Here is a 22,512-nt window from a genome sequence, read left to right as displayed (position 1 = left end):
AGCTAAATGTACTAATCAGTACGGCCTTGTGTATCTCTAACTACAAAAGAATTTTACATAATCTCTTTCCGTTCTAAATATCCCATGAATCTACATTATTAATTACTTTTAAATCCAGCTGCTTGGTTTCGGGCTATTAATATTTACAAATCAGTATACTTAGCCTGCTCCATGAAAATACCTGAACACTGATTTCCTAGTAATGTATTAATGCATTCTATAATTTCATAATTATTTGACAATTCCAAAACAATAATAGGGATAGATACTATTAGAAGAAGCTCACCTAAAAACAAATTGTTACTAATTACTATCTGCTTTACCTTCCAGTACCCTAAAGAGTGAATAACTGTAAATCAGCATTTTGTTAAAAAAGAAACAACAAAGGAAAATGATTTCCCCAAGAAGTTTTCAAATCCATCAAAGGAGAGCAGAGAGGAAAAGGACAAAATCCTGACTTTGTGGATGAGACAGAAATCTACAGCATGGTGGACAGGACTATCACTATGGCTTTTGTTGATTAGGCACATGTTGGCTTCATCCCAAGATTCAGCCACAAAAGGCCAAAATTTCCTAAAAATCACTCAGCTATTTTAGGACTGGTAGAAACTGCCATGATCAAGGAGTCAGAATGCCTTAGGCAAACAGGAGAAAAAAGGAAAAAGTCAAAGATACATTTCAGAAGATAAAGTAGAAAGTGGGTGACAAGTAGTTCAAAGTGTGGGCTTTCAAGTCAATTAAACCTGGTCTCATGTGGTCTTTGCTTCTTACAATTTCTGTGACCTTGCTTTGAAATTCCCAAACCTTGAGGAATGAGTTTCCTTGTCTGTTAAAAGGAAATGATAAAGTCTCCTTGCAGGCTGTGGGAAGACTTGCATGAGATGATGCATACAAAGCACTTCTTAGGATCCCTTCTATACCCAATCCTTGAGTTGCAACAAAAGGTAGAATTTCTAACACTGTATGCAAAATATGCTGAGGGATTAAAGATCCTACTTCTACAAGTCTGCCTATTAGTATTCCATATTCTTTATGTATTTTCTTTTTTACTATTAATTCTGCAGCACTCCCAATGAATGTTTTTGACAATCCAATATTAATGACAATAAAAAGTAATGCAGGTCCTTAAAAACAAGCTGAAATTAAGCAGAAACTATAAATATCACCTAAAGAAACCAAATACCAGAAAAGAGATTAAATGCTTTAACAAAAAGTAAGCTCTCTTGCCATGCTGTTTCAAGTTTGATAGCAGAACATAAATCAAAAGAAATTTTCAAAGGTTTACTCTGATTTCAGGGACACAAAAGGGACAGATCATTTATAGTAACATCTTGCAGAACAATTGTTGAACCAACCAAATTTCTGGATCTAAATTAAATGAAGGTATTTCCTTCCATTTGATTGTTTCCAAAATCATGTATGTGAAATAAATTTCTTCTTTGAAGTACACAGTCCACTGAGTTTTATATTCTATCAAAACTAACTGGAGTTGGAGGAGGTCCAAGATGGCAGCTAGGAAGATTCTGAACCCACCTCTTCCACTTACACCAAATCTACAGCTATATATGGAATAATTCCTGCTGAAAAATAACTGAAAACTTAGCTGAACAAACCCCTCCACAAAAAGGGATAAAAGAACCACATCAAGATGGGTAGAAGATACAGAAAGACAGAGTCTTGCCCAAAACTCCACCCCTAGCATAGCAAACCACAATGGGGCAGGGGGTGGAGGGGTGGTGAATCTCACAGGTCCAGAGACTTCCTAAGGAGTACGAGCATCATTCCCCACATCAGGCACACCAAACCTTGGGACCTGCACCAGAAAGATGAGCCCCCCAAAATGTTTAGCTTTGAAAATAAGCAGGGCTTGTCCAAAGGATCCAAGGGGTATATGGGAATCTGAGATACTCATCTTGAGTGGCTTATGTATGGATTTGTTCATCCTAGGATCAGCACAAAGGCAGTAGTTTGCAAGGTAACTGGATAATACATGAAGGAGATTCATTTTCTAGTCATAAAACATCTGCCAGAGGGGCAGGAACCAGGTGGGGTTCTTTAGGGACAGAGGCACTGGTGAGCACCATCATTGTACTTTCCCTCTACCTTGCTAGCTCAGGTGGGTGTGCATGGATACAGCCTTGCTAAAGCTGCCAGTATGCCCCATCCCAATGCTCTTCTCCTATATCTCTAAAGCTGCCAGCATGCCCTGCCACAAGTACTCTTCCCCAATATCACTAAAGCCACACCTGAGCTGCACCCTCGGAACTCTCCCACTGCCTGATGAAGAGTTCAAAGCAATGGCCATGAAGATTGTCACCAAATTCAGAAGAATGAATACAACGAAAACTTCAACAAAGAAATAAAAAAAAATACAAGAAAGTACCAAACAAAAGTCACAGAGCTGAAGAATGCAATAACTGAACTGAAAAAATACACAAGAGGAGTTTAACAGCAGACTAGATGAAGCAGAAGAATGAATCAGCAACCTGGAAAACAGGGCCATGGACCTCACTGAAACAAAGCCACAGAAAGAAAAAAATAATTCTAAAAAGTAAAGATACCTTAAGGGATCAATGGAATAACATCAAGCAGAATAAAATTACATTATAGGGGTCAGAGGAGAAGAGAGAACAAGGCAGAAAACTTATTTGAAAAAATAAAGGTTGAAAACTTCCCTAACCTGAAGAAGGAAAGAGAAATCCAGATTCAGAAAACACAGAGAGTTCTGAATAAGATAAACCCAAAGACATTCACACCAAGAAATATAATTAAAATGTCAAAAGCAAAAGATAAAGAGAGAATCTTAAAAGCAGCAAGAGAAAAGCAACTTTTAGATACAATGGAATCTCCATAAGACTATCTGCTGATTTTCAACAGAAACTTTTCAGGCTAGAAGCAAGTGACATGACATATTCAAAATGCTAAAAGAAAAAAACTTCCAGCCAAGAATACTCTACCAGCAAGATCATCATTCAGAATTGAAGGGAAAATAAAGAGTTTCCTAGATAAGCAAAAGCTAAAGGAGTTCATCACCACTAAACTGGCCTTAAAAGAAATGTTAAAGTGACTTCTTTAACGTGAAAAGTCAACAACTAATAACAAGAAAACATAAAAGTAAAAATTTCACAGGTAAAAATATATAGTAAAAGTAGTGGATTAACGGGGCACCTGGGCAGCTCAGTTGGTTGAGAGTCCGACTCCAGCTCAGGTCATGATCTCACAGTACATGAGTTCAAGCCCTACACTGGGCTTGCCACTGTCAGTGAAGAAACCACTTAGGATCCTCTGTCCACTCCCCCCACCGCCCCTGCACCCCTCCTCTGCTCACACACACTCTCTCTCAAAAATAAATAAATATTAAAAAAAAAAAAGTAGATTAGTCACTTACAAAGCTAGAATGAAGGTTAAAAGACAAAAGTAGTAAAATTAACTATAATTAGTTAAGGGAAATACAAAATAAAAAGATATAAAATATGGCCTCAAAAACATAAAACATGGGAAGCCAGAGTAAAAAATGTAGAGTTTAGAATGTGTTAAAATTTAAGTTGCCATCAATTTAAAATAGATTGCTTTATAGGCTGTTATAAGTGAACCTCATGGTAATCACAAAGCAAAATTCTATACTAGATAGGTAAAAGATAATGAGAAAGCAATCTAAACATAACACTAAGGAAAGGCATCAAACCACACAGGAAGAGAACAAAAGAAGAAAGAAACAGACAGGATCTCAAAAACAGCCAGAAAATAATGCAATGGCAATTAGTACATACCTATTAAGAATTACTTCAAATGTAAATGGACTAAATTCTCCTATCAAAAGACAGAGTGGCAGAATGGATTTAAAAAAAAAAAGATTCATCCATATGTTGCCTATAAGAAACTTAGTTCAGATCTAAGAACACACACACCAAAAATAGATAGAAAAAGATCTTCCACATAAATGAAAAAAAGAAAACTGATGCAGCTATACTTATATCAGACAAAATAGACTTTTAAACAAAGAGTAGCATAAAAGACAAAAAAAAGTAGGGGTGCATTACATAATGATAAATGTACCAACGCAACAAAAGGATTTGTAAATATTAATGCACACAAAATAGAAGCACCCAAATATATAAAGCAAATATTAACAGAACTAAAGGGAGAAATTGACAGCAATACAATAATAATAATAATAGTACAATACAATAATAGGACTTTAATATACCATTTACATCAATGGATAGATCATCCAGACAGAAAATCAATAAGGACACACTGGCCTTACACAACACTTTAGACCAGATGGATAATAGATTTTAGATGGATAGACCAGATGGATATAGAGATGTATTAATTGATACATGCAAAACATTCCATCCAAAAGCAGCAGGATACACATTCTTCTCAAGTTTACATGGAACATTCCCCATGATAGATCATGTATTAGGCCACAAAACATCACAATAAATTTTAGAAGACTGAAATCACAGCAAGCATCTTCTCTGACCACAATTATATGAAACTAGAAATCAATTACAAGGAAAAAACTGAAAAAATCATAAATATATAGAGATTAAACAGCATGCTTTGAACAACCAATGAGTCAACAAAGAAATCAAAGGAGAAATCAAAAGAAACCTTAAGACAAACGAAAATGAAAATACAATAATCCAAAAATCTATGGGATGCAGCAAAAAATAGTTCTAAGAGGGAAGTTGATAGTGATACAGGCCTACCTCAAGAAACATGAAAAATCTCAAATAAATAATCCAACTTTACACCAAAGGAACTAGAAAAAGAAGAACAAAATGAAGCCTAAAGTTAGTAGAAGGAAGGAAATAATAAAGATCAGAGCAGAAATAAATGAAATAGAAACCAAAAAAAAAAAAATTTAGAAATTATCAATGAAACTAAGAGGTGGTTCTTTGAAAAGATAAACAAAATTGACAAATCTTTAGCCAGAATCACAAAGAAAAAAGACAAAAGACTCAAATAAATCAGAAATGAAAAAGGAGTATATGGGTAGCTCAGTTGGCTAAGCATCTCTCGGTTTCAGCTCAAATCATGATCCCAGGGTCATGACATCAAGCCCCATGTCAGGCCTTGTGATGAGCATGGAGCCTGCTTAAGATTCTCTCTCTCCCTGTGCCCCTCTCCCCTGCTTGCACTCTCTCTCTAAAAATATGAATGAATTAATTAATGAGTGAACAAGAGAAATGAAAAAGTAGTTACGACAGATACTGTAGAAATACAAAGCACCATAAGAGACTATTATGAATAATTACACACCAACAAATTGTTGAACTGTTGACAACTCTGGGAGATATGGATAAATTCCTAGAAACAGTCAATCTTTCAAGATTGAATCATGAAGAAATAGAAAATCTGAATAGACCAATGCTTCCAAACTCATTTTATGAGACCAGCATTACCCTGATACCAAAACCTAACGAGCACCACAAGGAAATTACAGGCCAATATCCCCGATGAACAGAGAGACAAAAATGATCAACAAATATTAGCAAACCAAATTCAAGAATATATTAAAAGGATTATACACCATCATCAAGTGAGATTTATTCCAGGATGCAAGGAGAATTCAACAGCCACAAATCAATCAACATGATACTCCACATTTAAAAAATGAAGGAGAAAAATTATATGATCATCTTAATAAATGCAGAAAAAGTATTTGACAAAATTCAACATCCATTTATGAAAAAAAAAAAAAACAACTCAAGTTGGTATAGATGTAATGTATACCTCAACATGATAAAGGCTATTTATGACAAACCCACAGCTAAACTCATCCTCAACAGTTTTTCTGCTAAGCTTTTCTGCTAAGATCAGGAACCCACTCTTGCCACTTCTATTCAACACAGTATTGAAAATTCTAGTCAGAGCAAGTAGACAAGAAAAAGAAAGAAAGAGTATCCAAATTATAACTGTCACTATGTGCAGATGACATGAAGACTTCACTGAAAAATTGTTAGAATAAATGAATTCTGTAAAGTTGCAGGATACAAAATCAACATACAGAAATCCATTAAATTTCTATATACTAATAATGAAGCACCAGAAAAGAATAAATGAATTCAGTAAAATTGCAGGATACAAAATCAATATACAGAAATCTATTAAATTTCTATATACTAATAATGAAGTACCAGAAAAGATATTTTTTTAAAAAAATCCCATTTACAATTGCATCAAAAAGAATAAAACACCTAAAAATAAACTCAACCAAGAAAGTGAAAATACTGTACACTGAAAACTATAAGACACTGAAGAAAGAAATTGAAAGACACAAATAAATGGAAAAATATTCTATGCTCATGGATTGGAAGAATTAATATTATTAAAATGTCTATACTACCCGGGGTGCCTGGGCAGCTCAGTCAGTTAAGCATCAGACTCTTGATTTCTGCTGAGGTCATGATCTCACGGTTTGTGAGACTGAGCTCCACATTGGGCTCTGCACTGACAGCAAGGAGCCTGCTTGCGATTCTCTCTCTCTCTCCCTTTCTCTGCCCCTCTCCCATTCATGCTCACTCGCTCTCTCTCTCAATATAAATAAAATTTTTAAAAAACTAAAAAATTTTTACAAAAATGTCCATACTACCCAAAGCATTCTACAGATTTAATGTTATCACTATCAAAATTGCAATGGCATTTTTCACAGAACTAGAACAAGTAATTCTAAAATCTGTATGAAACCACAAGAGACCCCAAATGGCCAAGGCAAACTTGAGAAAGAACAAAGCTAGAGGTATCACACTCCCTGATTTCAAACTATACTATAAAGCTATAATAATCAAAAGAGTATGGTACTGGCACAAAAACAAACACACAGATCAAAAGAACAGAATAGAGAGCCCAGAAATAAAGCCACACTTATATGGTCAATTAGTACATGTAAAAGGAGTCAAGAATATACAACGGGGAAAGGACAGTCTTTTCAATAAATGGTGTTGGGAAAAGTGGACAGCCACATGCAGAAGAATGAAACTAGGCCACTATCTTATACCATACACAAAAATTACACCCAAAATGGACTAAAGACTTCAATTAAGACCTGAAAGCATAAAACTCCTAGAAGAAAACATAGGCAATATGCTCTGTGACACTGGTATTGGTGTTAATTTTTTTATCTGACTCCAAAAGCAAAGGCAACAAAAACAAAAATAAACAAATGGGACTACATCAAACTCAAATGCTTGTACACAGTGAAGGAAAGCATCAACAAAATGAAAAGGGCAAGCTAGTGAATAGTAGAAAATATTTCCAAATGATAGATCTGATAAGGTGTTAATATCTTTTTTTAAAATATTTTTTAACATTTAGTTTTTATTTTTGAGAGACAGAGAGAGATAGAGAATGAGTGGGGGAGGGGCAGAGAGATGGAAACAGAATCTGAAACAGGTTCCAGGTTCTAAGCTGTCAGCACAGAGCCTGACGCGGAGCTCGAGCTCACGGACCGCAAGACCATGACATGAGCCGAAGTCAGATGCTTAACCGACTGAGCCACCCAGGCGCCCCAGGGGTTAATATCTTAAATACATTTTTTAAAACCCTTACATAATCAATAGGAAAAAACACCAACAACAAAACAGTCCAAATAAAAAATGGGCAGAGGATTAAATAGACATTTTTCCAAAGAAGACATACAGATGGCCAACAGACACATGAAAAGATGTTCAATATCACTAGTTACCAGGAAAATGTAAATCAAAACCACAATGAGACAGGACCTCATACCTGTTAGAATGGCTATCATCAAAAAGATAAGAAATAACGGTGCTGTAGAGGACGCGGAGAAAAGGGAACCCTTATACACTGTTGGTGGGAATATAAATTGGTGCAGCCTTATGGAAAAGAATATGGAGGTTCCTCAAAAAAAATTAAAAACAGAACTACCATATGATTCAGTAATCCTACTTCTGGGCATGTATCCAAAGAAAACAAAAACACTAACTTGAAAAGATATACGTACTCCTATGTTCAATGCAGCATCACTTAGAATAGCCAAGATCTGGAAACAACTAAATGTCCACTGATGGATAAATGGATAAAGAAGATGCTGTTTATACAATGGAACTCTATGCATCCATAAAAAGAATGAAATCTTGCCATTTGTGACAACATGAAACGACCTTAAATTATGCTTATTTATTATTTATTTATTATTTATTTATTTTTATAAATAACATATATAATATATAAATATATATAATATATATAAACTTATATATTTATATATTTATGTATATATTATATATATTTTATATATAAATTTATATATATATATAAAGATATAATAAATAATATATATAATAAATTTATATAAATCATTTATTTATTATTTATTATTAAATGAAATAAGTCAGACAGAGAAAGACAAATGACTACTAGAGAATTTCACTTATATGTGGAATTCAAAAAGCAAAAGAACAAACATTACAAAACAAAGCTTCCAGATATGGAGAACAGACTGGTGGCTATCAGAAGGGAACAGGCTTGGGGCACCTGGGTGGCTCAGTCGGTTAAGCATCCAGCTTTGGCTCAGGTCATGATCTCACAGCTCTTGAGTTCAAGCCCCACATCGGGCACTGTGCTGACAACTCGGATCCTGGAGCCTGCTTCAGATTCTGTGTCTCCCTCTCTCTCTGCCCCTCTCCTGCTTACGCTCTGTCTTTCTCTCTCTCTCAAAAATAAACAAACATGAAAAAATTATTAAAAAAAAAAGAAGGGAACAGGCTTAGGGGGAGGGGGCGACACGGGTGAAGGGGACCCACTGTATAGCGATGACTGGCAACGAGACTTATTGTGATGATCACTTTGTAGTGCATGCAGACATTGAACTATTATGATGTACACCTGGCACTAATATAAGGTTTATACCAGTGTTACCTCAATTAAGAAAAAACAGTTGAAGTCTAAATAATATCTTCTTTGAACCCCTAAGGTAAGTTACATCATCCATGTCTATTTATTCATCCACTCACACATTTATTCAACAAGTATATGCTTAAAAACATGCTTCCCACAAGACATTAAACTAGGTGTCCTTGCAACCTCTTGGTGAGTAAGATCAAGTTACCTGAGAGGCAGAAAGAAACAGGGCTGTATAGAGATACAGAGTGGTGGCTGGAAGGCAGAGAAAGGAACAATTCATTGCAAGAAGTGATTATCTGAGGAAGACCTTGAAGATGACAGAGAGAAGGGAGGCACAGGGGCTGAGAAAAGAGAGGTGTAAATCTAAAGGCTAAGTTGGGCATGGAAGGCAGTCACAGGGGCCTTGTGATCAGTAGCAGATCCGTAGGGTGACCACATTATTTATCATCCAAACCGGGATGCCTGAGAGGGAAAGGAGGCACTCTTAATAATTTTGTCAGGACAAAAGGTGTAAATCTGGACTGTCCTGGGCAAATCAAGACGTATGGGTGCTTGGCTCAATGAAAGTGATGTTCAGTACCGTCTGATCACTTAGCTGGGGCGACTGAGGTGCGCGCACAGTTGTACTGAGGCACCTGACTTAGAAAGCCACCAAAACAAGTCGTTTTTGAAAGCAACTTTAGAATATGTCTGAGAAACTTCCCTGGGTACGTTCTGCATATTTCAAAAGACAAGACTCCCAAAACGGGCATGGCAAATCTCCAACTCAAATGGAGCTAAGTGAGTTTGCTCATCTCAGGATAAACTCCAAGTAAGAGAAACTAAAAATCACAAAAACAAACATAGTAGGTACTGTTTATGGGGTGCTTCTTAGGCACCATACTCTGCTCTGAGTATTTCACACACACATCATCTCATTTCATCTTCACCCCAACACTATGAGGTTGACTTAAATATCTTGCCCAAGGCCACACAGAAAGGAAGCAAGGGAGCCAGAGTCCGATCCAAGCACCTCACTCCACACCCTCTATTTTTCTCGCCACTATTCTGCCTCCTGAATAACCCAGACGTGCAGCACGTGACCCGAGTGCAGCCCAGCTGAGAATATCAGCTAGAACACGGTTTACCTAACTGCCCCTGCCAAGTGACCAAGAACTGCTGGCCAGCAGTGCCTAGCCACCTGCCCTTCTCTACTACTTGGAACTAGGCAGTTGCCAAGTGTCCTGCCAGCAGCCTGGACCACTCACATAATTGTCACGAAAGCTCAGCGTGATTAATTATATGCTTTGAGCACTCTAAAGCTATGCAATTATTCTGACATAAAGAAAATAGGTACTCCTGAAACTTCCCTGGTGGCTTGGATTTGTTTGAGCCACAACCAAGTACTCTTATGCCCAGCACAACCCTCTAGATCCACCACAATTATCAGTAGAAAAAAGCTGGTCAGGCAGCTTGCAAACACACAGTTTCTGGTAAACTGGTAAAAATAATCTGAATATCCCTTGCACTACAGAATCCCATTGATATAAAATAAAAAAGGTAACCAAACTAATCTAGAGGTCTCGTAGATGACAGCCAGAACTTCGTATTAATAAGAAATAGAGCATCTATTCTTGAATATCTATGTATAAAATAAAGTCTAGGGAGAAAATATGAATGTTCATACTTCATTTATGTCTGCATTTAGGCTGTAGATAACACTGCCCTGTTTTGTTGAATAATGAGGAATCGGTAACTTAAGTATTTAAAAAAAGGAAAAAAAAGAATAGTTTAGCACCCTTGCAGAAGACACGGAACTATAAAAGGAACTGAACAGATTCTGGGAGACAGCATTCTAAGAAAATGACTTGAGTGACCAAGATCAGCAATTAAAAAAATAGAATAAACAATTTCCTGTCAGTTGACTATTTGGATTTGGTGAAGGAAAACAACAACAACAACACAGACCAAACAACTGTTTGGAGGAGAGGCTGGAAAACAAGAAAGGGGGCAAGTAATTTTGGGGGCATGAAAATTAATACCCTCTGATTACTCCTGAAAAGCGAACTCTGAATTGTGACAAAAGCTCTTTGAGTGGGCTGAGACAAGCAGCCACGCCCTGGCCTTTCAACAGTTATCCTGTGTGGCCCAAAATGCATTAGTACAAAGTGAAGTGCAGAGTGGCTGATTGGACATTACATTTTTCTGACTTAAATGATCCAGTCTGCCTATCTATTCAGACAAACTCACTTTATGATCCAGTTACTGTTTGTTTAACATTTATGACATGCCCATAAGTTTGCTAGGCATGCAGTTGTCTCTCCCTTCCCTCCACTCAAAGCAAAGAAACAAACAAACAAACAAAACCCAAAAAAATCTAAAAACCGAAAAATCTAAAGCCAAATGCAGATATTTTTAAGATCCAATTCAAGAAACGGTTATTGAGTACCTGTTACCCTTGCAGAACTGATAAATACAGCCCGGCTTTTGCCTGCAAAAGTCTAGTTTATTTAAACCACAGGCCAATATAATATCTATATGTACATTTTTTTTATTTTGTTTAAATATATATATATATATATATATATATATATATATATATATATATATATATATAAAATAAATGCGAACATCTGCTTCTTCCCCACCTTGGGGTGCTCAGCATCAAGACACAGGAATATACATGTTGGTATAAAGGCAGGAAAAAGGCTTCCCCTACACACGATGATACTGTGATAATGACATAATGATACTAAGAAAACTATGAGCTGCTACCTTGGACAAGATCAAACCACTGTCCCAAAGAAGGTGGAGGCTCTGATCAAGCAGCCACAACAGGTAGCTACAGCTGTCTGGCTATATTATCCCTCAACTTCTGCCAGCAGGAATCGAGTCTTTTGGTTCCCTCCAATATCCCCTACATTTAGAGGGAAAAATTGAAGCCAGCATTCCAAACCACCAGTGCTACCTTAATTATACAGAAAATTTAAAACTGTCAGTGTAATCTGGGGAGCAGTAGAGTGCAGCCATACCAAAATGGGGTAAACCAGCTCTGGCACATTAGGCAAGTGGTTAACCTCTCTGAACTCTGGGTTTTCTTCAGCCTCCGTGGCAGGGGCAGGACCATGTCACAGAATTATATTAAGTATTTTCCACGTGTTTGCACATAGTGTTTAATAAGTAGCACGTGCTATTATTACTTTTAGCTACCAAAATCATGCAATGGCTATATTTCCTACTTATTAAAACGTACCCAAGATCAGTGGTTGCCACAGCCCAGGCACGGGAAGGGGGGAAGACACAAAGGGACCAGGAGAATTTTTGGAGGGCAATGGAATTTTTTATTGTGGTAGTGGTTAGATGAATGTGTGTTTTTGTCAATCTCATAGAACTGGACGCCAACAAGAGTGAATTTTACTTTATACAAATTATATCACCTTTTTAATATTCAATTATAATATTCAATTATATCTACCAACTATAATATTCAATTGGTTTTAATTAAAATAAGCCATCTAAACTAATGGGCACTTTAACTTCATTTCTTGCTAAAATGAAAAAGAAATCTAAGGCCTAAATGCTACTTCACATTTTTAGACCAAGTCTTTGAGTTAAAGGATTGAGGTATTTGTAAAAAATAGATGTCGCCTAAACAACTGACCAAATTAGCTGTTTCAAAAGAAGGCGTGGATTGTACTGAATGGTGTGATGAAATGAAATATGGAAAGAGAAAATGAAAGTGATGTTTTCGTTTACTAGATTACTTAAGATGACAAACATAATGGCTCCTTCCCTAAAAATTTGGTAATGGGCCTTTGTAAATAATTTAAAAAGTGTAATATTATTTCCACTAAACTAAAGAAAAGTAGAGAAGTCTGGTGATGAGTTCCATGATTATTTCTCTTCTCAATGTATTTGTAAAAGATTCCATAAGGCTGCTCACTCTGAGTCTTCATCAGCACTGTAGCCATAACCAAGGAGCTTTTAGTATAGATCTGTGCATCTATTTTGGCAGAAAATGTAGTTTTACAACAATTTTTTTACTCAACACCATATTTACAAAACAGATGGAGTTCCAAAGAAGTGATTTTAAATGAGAAATATAATTCTGGTCAGCCCACAGTGTATCTCTGCATATGTCCTGCATCTCAGCAATAATACCCTTTCTGTGCCCACTGCTTATCACATCCAGGCTGTCATTTCCCCCTCTGACTTGGGGATCCCCATACAAGAGGAATGTCAAGAGGGTAATGAAGATGAAAGCTAGGAAAAAGGTATAGCTCACAAGCCCAACGTTTCAACTAAAGCAACCCCATAAATACTGGTCTCTGTGCCTCAGCCAGCAACTCCCTGCCATGACCTCAAGTCCCCGATTATCACCTTGCTTACCCATCTACTCCCGCCCCAATCTTTTCATCACCTGACTGAACTCATCCCTTATATTCAAAAAGAACATAAGGAAACTAATGAAGAGGTGTCGCTATTGCTTTTTGACATGAGCTTCTACTAAGTTTTTCTACTGTTTTTTAACAAAGGTGAAATAATTTCTGCCATTCATATGACAAAAATGTCTGTGCACTATTCATTGCAAATATTTATGAAATTTGATGTTAAAGAATATTAGACAATATTAGAATATTGTCTTGATACTGTTATGTCTGCAGAAAATACCACACTAAGTTTCTAAAATCTTGATCCTTTAAGGCACCAATTCAAGGGGAAATATACCAAGTAGTTACCGACTTAAATATAGCATACCGCTTTCCTATAACCCAGACTTGATCAACTTTCAACACTATTTCCATAGTTTCAAAGTGTGTTTAAGAAAATGTACATTGACAAAGAGGAAAGAAAAAGGAGTAAATCAAGTCATCTTAGGAGGTGTAAGTAAATGAACAAGATATGAGACTAGTAAACACCAAACCACCAATTTCAGAAATTGACAGAACTTAGAGAAAACATGTACTTTCTTATCATTCCTCCATTCATTCAGGAAGCAATCTATTGAATCCCTAATATGTTCCTGGCAATATGTATCCAGGGACACAACTCTGAACAAGAAACCAATTGCCTTCATTAGAAAAAAGAAAAATGACAAAGATATCTTTCAAAGTTTCAAAACTCAAAAACCAGTGATTGCTGAATAATTAATGATTTCCCCATGTGCTTCTAGAATCTTCAATGAAGAAATGATATCTACCGACAAGTTCTCAATTCCACATATCAGAAATATTGGCAAATCATCCTTCGTCCTATTCTGAATATAAAATTAAAATAGCTGTTTTAAATAAGTTACACTGTGAATCCCACTATGGACACCAATAAAGCTTGATTTTTCTTTTTAAAGTACAAAAACAGGCTCTCCAACAAATTAAATAAGAATTAAAATTAAGTAGGTTGGTATCTTCTCTGGAATTTCACCTCAAATTTCATTAAAACCGCAATGCAATATCACTACAAATATCTGGCAACCAATAAAAACAGAGTTGACACATAACTCTGTTCATAGGATTGATGATCATGCATAGTTGAAAGCAACTTCCATGGAAACAGAAGCTACACAGCAAAAGAAAATGTAAGTCACATTTTAAAAGCCAAGTATGTAGCAAAAATATGTTACTTTCCTTAAATTCTCAATGCCTACTGCAGGTAGTTAACACACTTGATCTTTAAGCCCTTCACTTGTGCCCTTGCCCAGACATAAACTGTACAAACAGATGACAAAGCGAAAAGCAGTTTCACAACTGCCTGTTACAGAGGGTAGGAAGGTGGTATATTTCACTAGATTACTGCAGAAGCTGATAACACCACCAGACACTACAGAGTACTTAGGAAGATTTCTGCAGGTCCAATTAAATTTCAAATACCACCAGTGCCAACTCTCTTTACTGTGGCCTGTTTTGCCCTCTCTCCCATGGGTTATCAGCCACAGGAAGGGTGGGTGCAGCCCTGTCAATGTGCTTTGCTGCCCATTGTCCTGGTAACCCCTTGATTTTCAGAAAGCAATGTTTTCCTATTTGCTCTGAACTTAAGCAGAATGAGCTACTCTTGCCTAAGGCTCTGCTCTTCTTAGCTCATCAACTATTTTTTTTCACTTCAGGTCACGAGAAATATTTTTACACGGCAGACCAAAATGTAGTATTAGAATGAAACCACCACAAACTCAGGAGTTCCTAATATTACTTCTTAAGTTTGAAATGCACAAAACAATTGCTGACTTTCTGCTGCTAAGTATCACTATGCAAAAGATACCAAAACCAAGCAAACCGCTCAAAAGAACTTCCACAGAACTGGAGGCCTGCCTACTGCAGCAAGGAAAAGATTAAATTGTGCAGAACTGTAATGTCTCAGTGCTTTTGAGCCTAAGAAAGCGGAAATCTTCATTTGTGTTTAGAAAACCTACTCCATTTCTCCGTGTGAGTGAGGGACCAGAGATTTTGCACCCTCGAAGTGTAACCATTTGCAAGAGGCAACTAGATACAGATCAGAAGAATCCTATTAAATAAGCTTGTTCACCCCCTGGGATTTTTAAGAAAATGTTTTCACCTAACCACTGTATTTAACATACAATAGACACGTTACAGGCAGTCTGTTACCAGTCAAGGCTACCACAGAAGAGAATGTCCTGCCCAACCAGGTACAGGCCATAATTCCAGGCCAGTCCTGGAAAAGGTGACAGCCCCAAGTTCAACTGGGAATGTCTGAGCACAGCTCCCCCTGCACATTAAGGATCACCTCTCCATTCTTTCCAAATGCTGTGTGCATCCAATCCCTGTTCAAGCACCCCAAGCACCCATGCACCAGTGGTTCCCGTAGGCAGGGGACTCCTCGTATAACCCCCTCCTTCCACCACCACTCTCCTCTTGGGAAACTGACCCCGAGAACGGCTGGGGGTGGGCGATGTGCGCCCTTCTCTCACCTACCTTGATGATGCTGCTCCGGCGGGGCAGGCCGCCGGGTTTGCTCTCCCGGGGGAGGGGGCAGGCGGCCGGGCTGGGGGTCGGGGCGAGCGCGGCGCCACGGGGTCCCCTGGCAGGGCTGGCTCGGGCTTCGTCCCCGGACACGCCGAGGCTGCAGTCTCCGTTGGAAACCCCGCCGCTGTCATAGCGCGCCCGCCCGTGGCCGAGGCGACCTCCCCCGCCGCCGCCGCTGCTGCCGCCGCCGCCGCCGCCTTCTCCGGCTCCAGCTTTCAGGGCGCCCTTGGCGCCGAGGGCCGGGCCCGGGGAGGTGGGCAGGGCCCCGCCGGCGGCGCCCCCCCGGCCGCACTCCGCCATGGGCGCCCCACGACCCGCCAGCACAAAGCCGCGTCCCCGCGTCCCCGCGTCCCCGCCGCCGCCTCGGGCCGCCGCGCGCGGCCCCTCCTCCTCTCCTCCTCCCGCCGCCGCCTCCTCGGCCGCTTCTTCCGCTTTTTTTTTTTTTTTTTTTTTTTTTTTTTTTTTTTTAATTTAGATGTGATGTTTGTTTCGAGCTCGCCTCGCGCACGGTTCAAGTCGTGGCGGCAGAATTATCGGAAGATTCCTGCAGGGGAGAGAAGAGAGAGACACAAGTCAGCTCCGGCGGCGGCGGCGGCGGCGGCGGCGGCGGCGGCGGGGCCCCGGCTCCCAGTACCTGGGGAAGGAAAACACGCCCCGGCACACGCGCCGCCGCGGGCGCCAAAAATAACCCGCGCGGGCCGGGCGCCCACCGGGCCACGGGGCACCCACCCCGAGGTAACGCGGCGGCGGCCTCAAGGGCTCGGGGCGCTCTCCGCTGAGGCTCAGGGTACCCCCACCCCCTCGCCAGGGGTCGGAGCGCTCATCACGCGGGAACCAGGCGTCCAGCCCCGGGCCGGGGTGCCCACCTTGGGCTCAGGAAGAGGGGAAGCGGCGGGAGCCCGCTGCTCTCTGGCCTCGCGGAGGCGCCTCCCGAGGGTCTCGCGGCCTGGGCGAGCGGGGGATGAAGCCCGGTCTCCCCAGACCCCAACTCCCCAGAGGCCGTCGCGTGCCGGGCCCCGCCGCGGCCCCCCAGAGTCCCCGCTGAGGCCTGCGGCTCCAAGAGGAAGCGCACGGCGGGCAGGGGCGGCCGGGCCGTGACGGTGGCGGTGCGGCCCGGGGCAGCTCCTGAGGGGGGCAGCCCAGACCCCCCGCCTCCGCCCGCGGCCGTCTCCTCCAGGCTCGGCGCTGCCCACCGTAGGCCTCGGGACCTTCCCCGGCTGCCCCCGACCCACCGCGAGCCGCCCGGGCTCCAGCTCGGGGGTCGCCGCCCGTCGCGGCTGCTCCAGCCCAGGCCAGGTCATGGGGCCGCGGAAACCTCGCCGCCGAGCGAGCGGACGGCAACCGGCGGCGGCCACGGGTCCTGGATACCCGGGTCCCCCTAGAGCTGCGGCAACTGCCAATCACCCGCCCGGCGCCCGAGGGGCAACGACCGCGGAGGTCTGGGGGCCGGGAGAGAAGGTCTGGGGCTCGGGGGCTCGGCCTCTGCACCTCCCTCGAGCCCCCGATCCGCGCGCCGGACTCGTTCCCCTCCCGCCCAGCCCTGGAAAAGGCCCTCCGGACGTTCCCCTCTGGGCTTCCCCAGAGGGGCAGACCTGTTTCACATACAGAAACCAATTCCGTTCCCCAGGCTCCTGAACTGTGAATTGATTCAACTGGTTGCAAGGATGCTGGGGCGCGGGCGGGGTTGGGGCGGCGAGAGGTGAAGAGTAAAGGACCTCGGCAGAGCCTGTACTGTGCTCTCTGAGTCGCCCTACAGGGATTTATCACCGTCGTGCCTCCCTCCCAGTGTCCTTCCTGATCCCGCCGCCAGGTCCAGCCTGCTGCGGGCCCCCGCCTTAGGTCAGGCTCATCTTTTGGAGCGGCATCCTACTTGGATCAGAACAGCCAGGCCCTCTTCTCTCTGGTTCTTGCCCCTTCTTTCCCTTCCCTAATGCTTCAGGTAGAGTGACCTGCCTAAAAATCCTGATCTTGCCGTTCCCCAGCACAAATATCTCCCCTGGATCTCCATCCCTCGAGCAAAGATGGGGCTCAAACTCCTCAGGGTGGTACCGGAGGCCCCACCCAGCCTGGCCCCACCCACCTCCCTGTCCCAGGTTCCCTGGCTTCAGCCTCCAGAGCTTCTCCAGAACCCCAGCTCTTGTGCAACTAGTGTTTCCTTTTCAGAGAATGCTCTTCCCGCAGGGCCCGAAGGATAGTCGGCTGAGGGCGAGGGTGGGGGTGGGGGGGCGGCGAACTTAAAGTCTTTGCTTTTATTAGCATGATGTTATAGCAAACTAACTGCCAAGTAGCCTCTGAGGAAACTGGGCTTTCCATAGGTATACATACCCGCCCTTGCCTCTGAAGCAGCTTCAAATACCTTCATGTTATTCTTGGGGGCGTTTTAATTCTTCTGATCTTCTGGATTCATGTTTTTGTAACCCATCAGAAAAGCTTTTATTCATCCCTAGCCAATCTGGGCCTACACACTAACAGAAATATTTTCACATCGAGGGACAACAATGTTTTAATTTTTTATTGTCTCATCCCTTTATTTTTCCTAGTTTGGGTTCAAACAATTGTTTTACTGTCGTGATAGTTTTGCAAGAAAATATATTCAAATGATGTAGATCAGATTCTTAATCTGCCTTATTTTGAATTCATAGTCAAAGTAGCCAGCCAGTATGGCTGAGGGGGAGGAAAGGAAAAATGCTGGGCCTTTATTCTTCATGTTCTCTAATTTTGATATGTTGAGTAATTGCCTGAAGATATCTCTGCCCTTTCCTGCATTTACCAATCACTAGTAACATGCTATGAGAGTCCTACATCCTGCAACTTATACCCGTGAATTTCCCTTGTGAGTGGGGACATACAGAGAGTTAAACCCCCAGGATGTTTTTGTTTTTGTTTTTAATAAAACCACCATCTAATTCACCTAATGCTCTCCTACATGAGCACCTATCCATCTCACTCTGGACTCCCAGCAGGTCAAACCAGGGAGACTTCGTTGAAATAGACTTGGCATTTAAATTAAAACGTTTCCCAAAGCATCTTGGCAGACCTGTAACTAGTGATGCCAAAAGCCCAAGGCCTGTGCCAGGTTCCTTTTTATCCCCCTGAGTGCTTGTCTCCCACAAGCCACCGGTCACATGCCTGCTGATGTTATAGCTATACTTCATCACACCAGCAGCCAGACCATGTAGGTACCATTTCTTCTCTATGGGTGATGGGAAGCAGCATGTTCCTCTGACATGTGCGATTCTCGGCTCCCAACAGGCTTTTTAATAGCTAAACTCAGATTTTTTTTTTTTTTCATCACAAACAGCATAGTAAGCAATTGTTTCTCTCCTTCCTGCTTGTCTCTCTGCAGTTACTAAGTGATTGCTTTCCATTTCTCCTATTCCATGAGCAGTGTTATTGAAGAAATTGTAAATATTTTGCCAAAATCTTACGGAAGTGTTTTCATGGCATTGTAAAATTCATAGAAGTTAGAGTTAGAAAGAGCCAAAATATCATAGTCATTCCTCAGCAGATCCTGTCTAGTGGTTCCTTCAGACAAATTTTCAGAGTGGGGCAATAAGAGATAGGCAAGACACAAATAAAATGCTCATTCTGGATAACTCCATGGTGCTTATGCCAATTTATTTTATATATATATATATATATATATATACTCATGGTTAGATGTTCATGAGTAATTTGTCCATAACATTTAAAGTCAATAAACACCTTTAAACTCTTGTGAGCCTGTTATACAATACATACGTTTACAAAGCAATACAGAGCTTTATCTTTTTTTAAGTTTTCTTCATATTTCCATCTCAGCTTTTAATCATCATTGTCCCCCTTCACCAAATTCTCTTCTATTTGTTTGTCTCTTTAATTCGATGCCTAGAATGTAAGCTATTCAGGCTCTCTGGTCCGTAATAACCTTCCTTCAGCCTCCCAAAATAACACTGACGCTGTTTACTGACTTCTTGCCGTCATTTATACCCTTGTAGGTTATGAATTCATATCTAGTTTCCAGTTCGCAGGCTCTAACATTACGACTCTCTAAATTTTTCTGACTCACTGATCACTTGGCCTTCAGATTATTTTTTCCCCTCAATGTATTATACCAGTTTTCATTTCCCAAATCTCAATCTCATATTATTTCTGTATTTCTCTAAAGATGCAGTTCAACCTCTAAGCCTTCCTATTCGGCCATTCCCCCCCAGATGCTTAATGGGGAGCTAAGTAGAGCAGAAAGTAGAAGAACAAAATGCTTTAAGGAAACACCAGATTATATCAATGTACTGGTCCACACTGGCTACTCATTTGCCTCCTGAGTTAATCCAAGATGTTGATTTTAATCTAGTATACTCCAACAGCTTGGATTGTGTTTGTTTTATCATGATCCTTAACAAGAGATATACAGCAATCACCTTTCTTCCTGGGCACCATAGAGGCAAGTTAGACCTGCCGGAAGCTTTCATTTTCATACTCTTCCTTTCCTCTGATGCTAAAAGATCCTTCACCCATCTACAAGTATATATGACTGCCAAGAAGTTAGGCACTCAGGGAATTACATCAACACTTTCCAGCCACTGAGGAACAATTCATTAAATTGCTCTCAGTGTCTACTGAGTTAGATAGCACTTTGAGGGAATCTATTAATTACTGGAGATTTGATAAGATTATTTCATGAACAAAAGTAACAATATGATTGGCTCTAAAAAGTACCATTGCCTTTCATGCTGCTTTTGTAAACTTGCATGTATTTGACTGTATTTCCACTCTTATTTTATTAAAGGAGTCACTGTAAACTCAAATGCCCATAAGGAGCCAGGTGGATAATGTAATGAGTAAAGCTGGAAGGATTTGTTTCATAACAGCATCATAATTTATAGTTATTCAACAGTGACATATTTGCATACCAAGTACAGAGGAATACTCTTCCCGATTCATCTTTTTCTAGTTTTAAAAAGATCCTTGAATATAAGAAATGTTTCACTTTCCTCTGAACTCTAAGAAAGAGAGTGTGAACATAATGATAAACAGCAACTGACACTCATCCAGGTGTGGGCCAGCACTGTGGGGTGATAGGGACTCAGGTAACCTGGTAAGTGATCTTACTGCCACCACAAGGGAGTCCTGGCCTGGTGCTGCCATGATCATCTCTTTTTCCAGAGAAGCCAAAAATCTGGAATATAAAATTACCTATTGTGTTAGCTCATTCTCTTAAGAGAAGGACACCCACGAAGTGAGGTCTCCACATATTGTTCTTTATAAGGTCTGAAGAGAGGCCTTTTTTTTCCCCCCTAACCTACTTCCTAATTGCATGATGAGCAAAGTGTAGTCAATGCCTTTCACATTTTGCCTATATCGGGGTCTTGTCAAAATGATTTTCAAGGATGGCTTTATTTTAATGTGTTCAAGGACTCTGATGACCGTATCATTTTCGCCATCCAAATGTGTTGATGTACGGCTCCCAACTTACTTCCCTTCATCTACCCATGCCCACATCCCCAACCCCAGAGCTATTTCATCTCTGAACTCAGAAACTCAGAAACCCATTGTCTAGCCAAAAACTCTGCCTTTCCATCAGTCCCTTCCTCTTATTTCCCTTTACTTCCCCACCTGCCAACCTTAGCAAGACATGGGCTTCCTTCACCCCCTCCCACTCTCGCGGTCCATCAGCACTCCTGTCTATGCCTTTCTTCCCTACCCAGCCTGGACCTCAGGACCAAGACTTTCAGCCACATTCCCACCAGCATCCTAGGCCCATCACTGTCAATTGTGACCATCTTGTGAATCTACAGTTTTTCATACATCCAATGATACATGCCCCAGGCTGCCACTCTGCTGGAGAGGAGGAAAAAAAAAATCCTATAGCCATGCTGACTGGCCAAGTGTATGATTTATGTGTTCAATGGAGCCTTTGGTGCTCTGAGGCAATATTTTACCCCTTGCTAACTGGCTCTGATTTCCATTCTCCGAACTCTCCCAGCTGGCCTGCTGCTGCCCGTACTACCCTCCCCGCCATCTCTGCGACAGTCCTAGAATTCTACTTCGCACACAATAAAACACATCAGAAAACAAATTGCTTTAACTTCCCCGCCATGCTATTTATCCTTACCTTACCCATCACCCCTGCATCTTAGGCTAACTCCATATCAGAAACCACGTATGACTATCTTTTTGATCATTGGACTCTTCTGGTCTGATGTAACTGTTTTTTTCTTTGGGGACCAAAGGGTTTTATAACCCTTCTTTGGGTGGAAGGTGGAGCGGGGTCTTTAATCTCAATGTCAATCATACAAGAATCAAGGGTTTGAAAGGCAGCCTTAGACTAAAGGAAGAGGAAATTTCCTCTTCCTGAGCCACCTGCTCCTCGCAGGCTTAGTGTCTCAGGTCTTCATGGATGTTCCAGGGAAGTGAGGAGGAGAATTAGGCCTCCAAGAGCCAAGAGGAGAAGGTTGCCTTCATCAGAAACCCCATAAGGCTGGGCCTGTGGGCTCTAAGGATTGGAACACTGTGTGCCCAGTTTAAAATTACTCTTTGTGGTATAATTCCCCCATGTTATAATTAAGGAGGGCTTAGGTATTAAAGCTCCTCTCCACTGTACTATCTCGCTACTTTCCTTCTACATAAATATATTCTGGATATATGTTCCTAGTAATTTTTCAGTTACCAGCCTGTTATAACTGGCTTCCTTCCTCTTCTA

The 22,512-nt window shown here is 41.1% G+C and overlaps 2 protein-coding genes across 6 annotated transcripts in view; both read right to left on the bottom strand.

Annotated features, from left to right (window-relative positions):
• Positions 1-16,260, bottom strand: part of PLCL2 (phospholipase C like 2) — a 191,861-nt gene extending 175,601 nt beyond the window's left edge. Inside the window, exon 1 of one of the 5 annotated variants that reach the window (XM_045037657.1) lies at positions 15,780-16,260. In XM_045037657.1, the coding sequence (XP_044893592.1) occupies positions 15,780-16,130 (351 nt within the window). In that variant the 5' untranslated portion in view covers positions 16,131-16,260. The remainder of the gene's footprint in view (positions 1-15,779) is intronic. The other 4 variants (XM_003992151.6, XR_006585521.1, XR_006585522.1 and 1 more) reach the window with 4 other exon arrangements.
• Positions 16,244-21,831, bottom strand: LOC111562241 (translation initiation factor IF-2-like). The gene is made up of 4 exons (XM_045037331.1): positions 21,752-21,831; positions 20,922-20,988; positions 16,697-17,696; positions 16,244-16,374 (listed from the first exon to the last, which is right to left on the bottom strand). The coding sequence occupies exons 1-3, from the start codon at positions 21,829-21,831 to the stop codon at positions 16,704-16,706; spliced, it is 1,140 nt and encodes a 379-aa protein (XP_044893266.1). The 3' UTR covers positions 16,244-16,374; positions 16,697-16,703.
• Positions 21,832-22,512: the final 681 nt, after the last annotated feature.

This window comes from Felis catus, chromosome C2 (genome assembly GCF_018350175.1).
Source record: "Felis catus isolate Fca126 chromosome C2, F.catus_Fca126_mat1.0, whole genome shotgun sequence".
Taxonomy (NCBI): domain Eukaryota; kingdom Metazoa; phylum Chordata; class Mammalia; order Carnivora; family Felidae; genus Felis; species Felis catus.
Note: the sequence above shows the minus strand (reverse complement) of the source record. Positions and strands in the feature narration are given on the sequence as shown.

What these genes read in the sequence shown, in the direction of transcription:
- LOC111562241 (XM_045037331.1), bottom strand. Translation starts at nt 21,831, where the DNA reads ATGGCGGGGAGGGTAGTACGGGCAGCAGCAGGCCAGCTGGGAGAGTTC. An exon ending in TCAGAGCCAGTTAGCAAGGG is followed by an intron (nt 20,989 to 21,751) that starts GTAAAATATTGC and finishes TTTATATTCCAG; the next exon opens with ATTTTTGGCTTCTCTGGAAA. An exon ending in AGGACTCCCTTGTGGTGGCA is followed by an intron (nt 17,697 to 20,921) that starts GTAAGATCACTT and finishes TGATCCAAGTAG; the next exon opens with GATGCCGCTCCAAAAGATGA.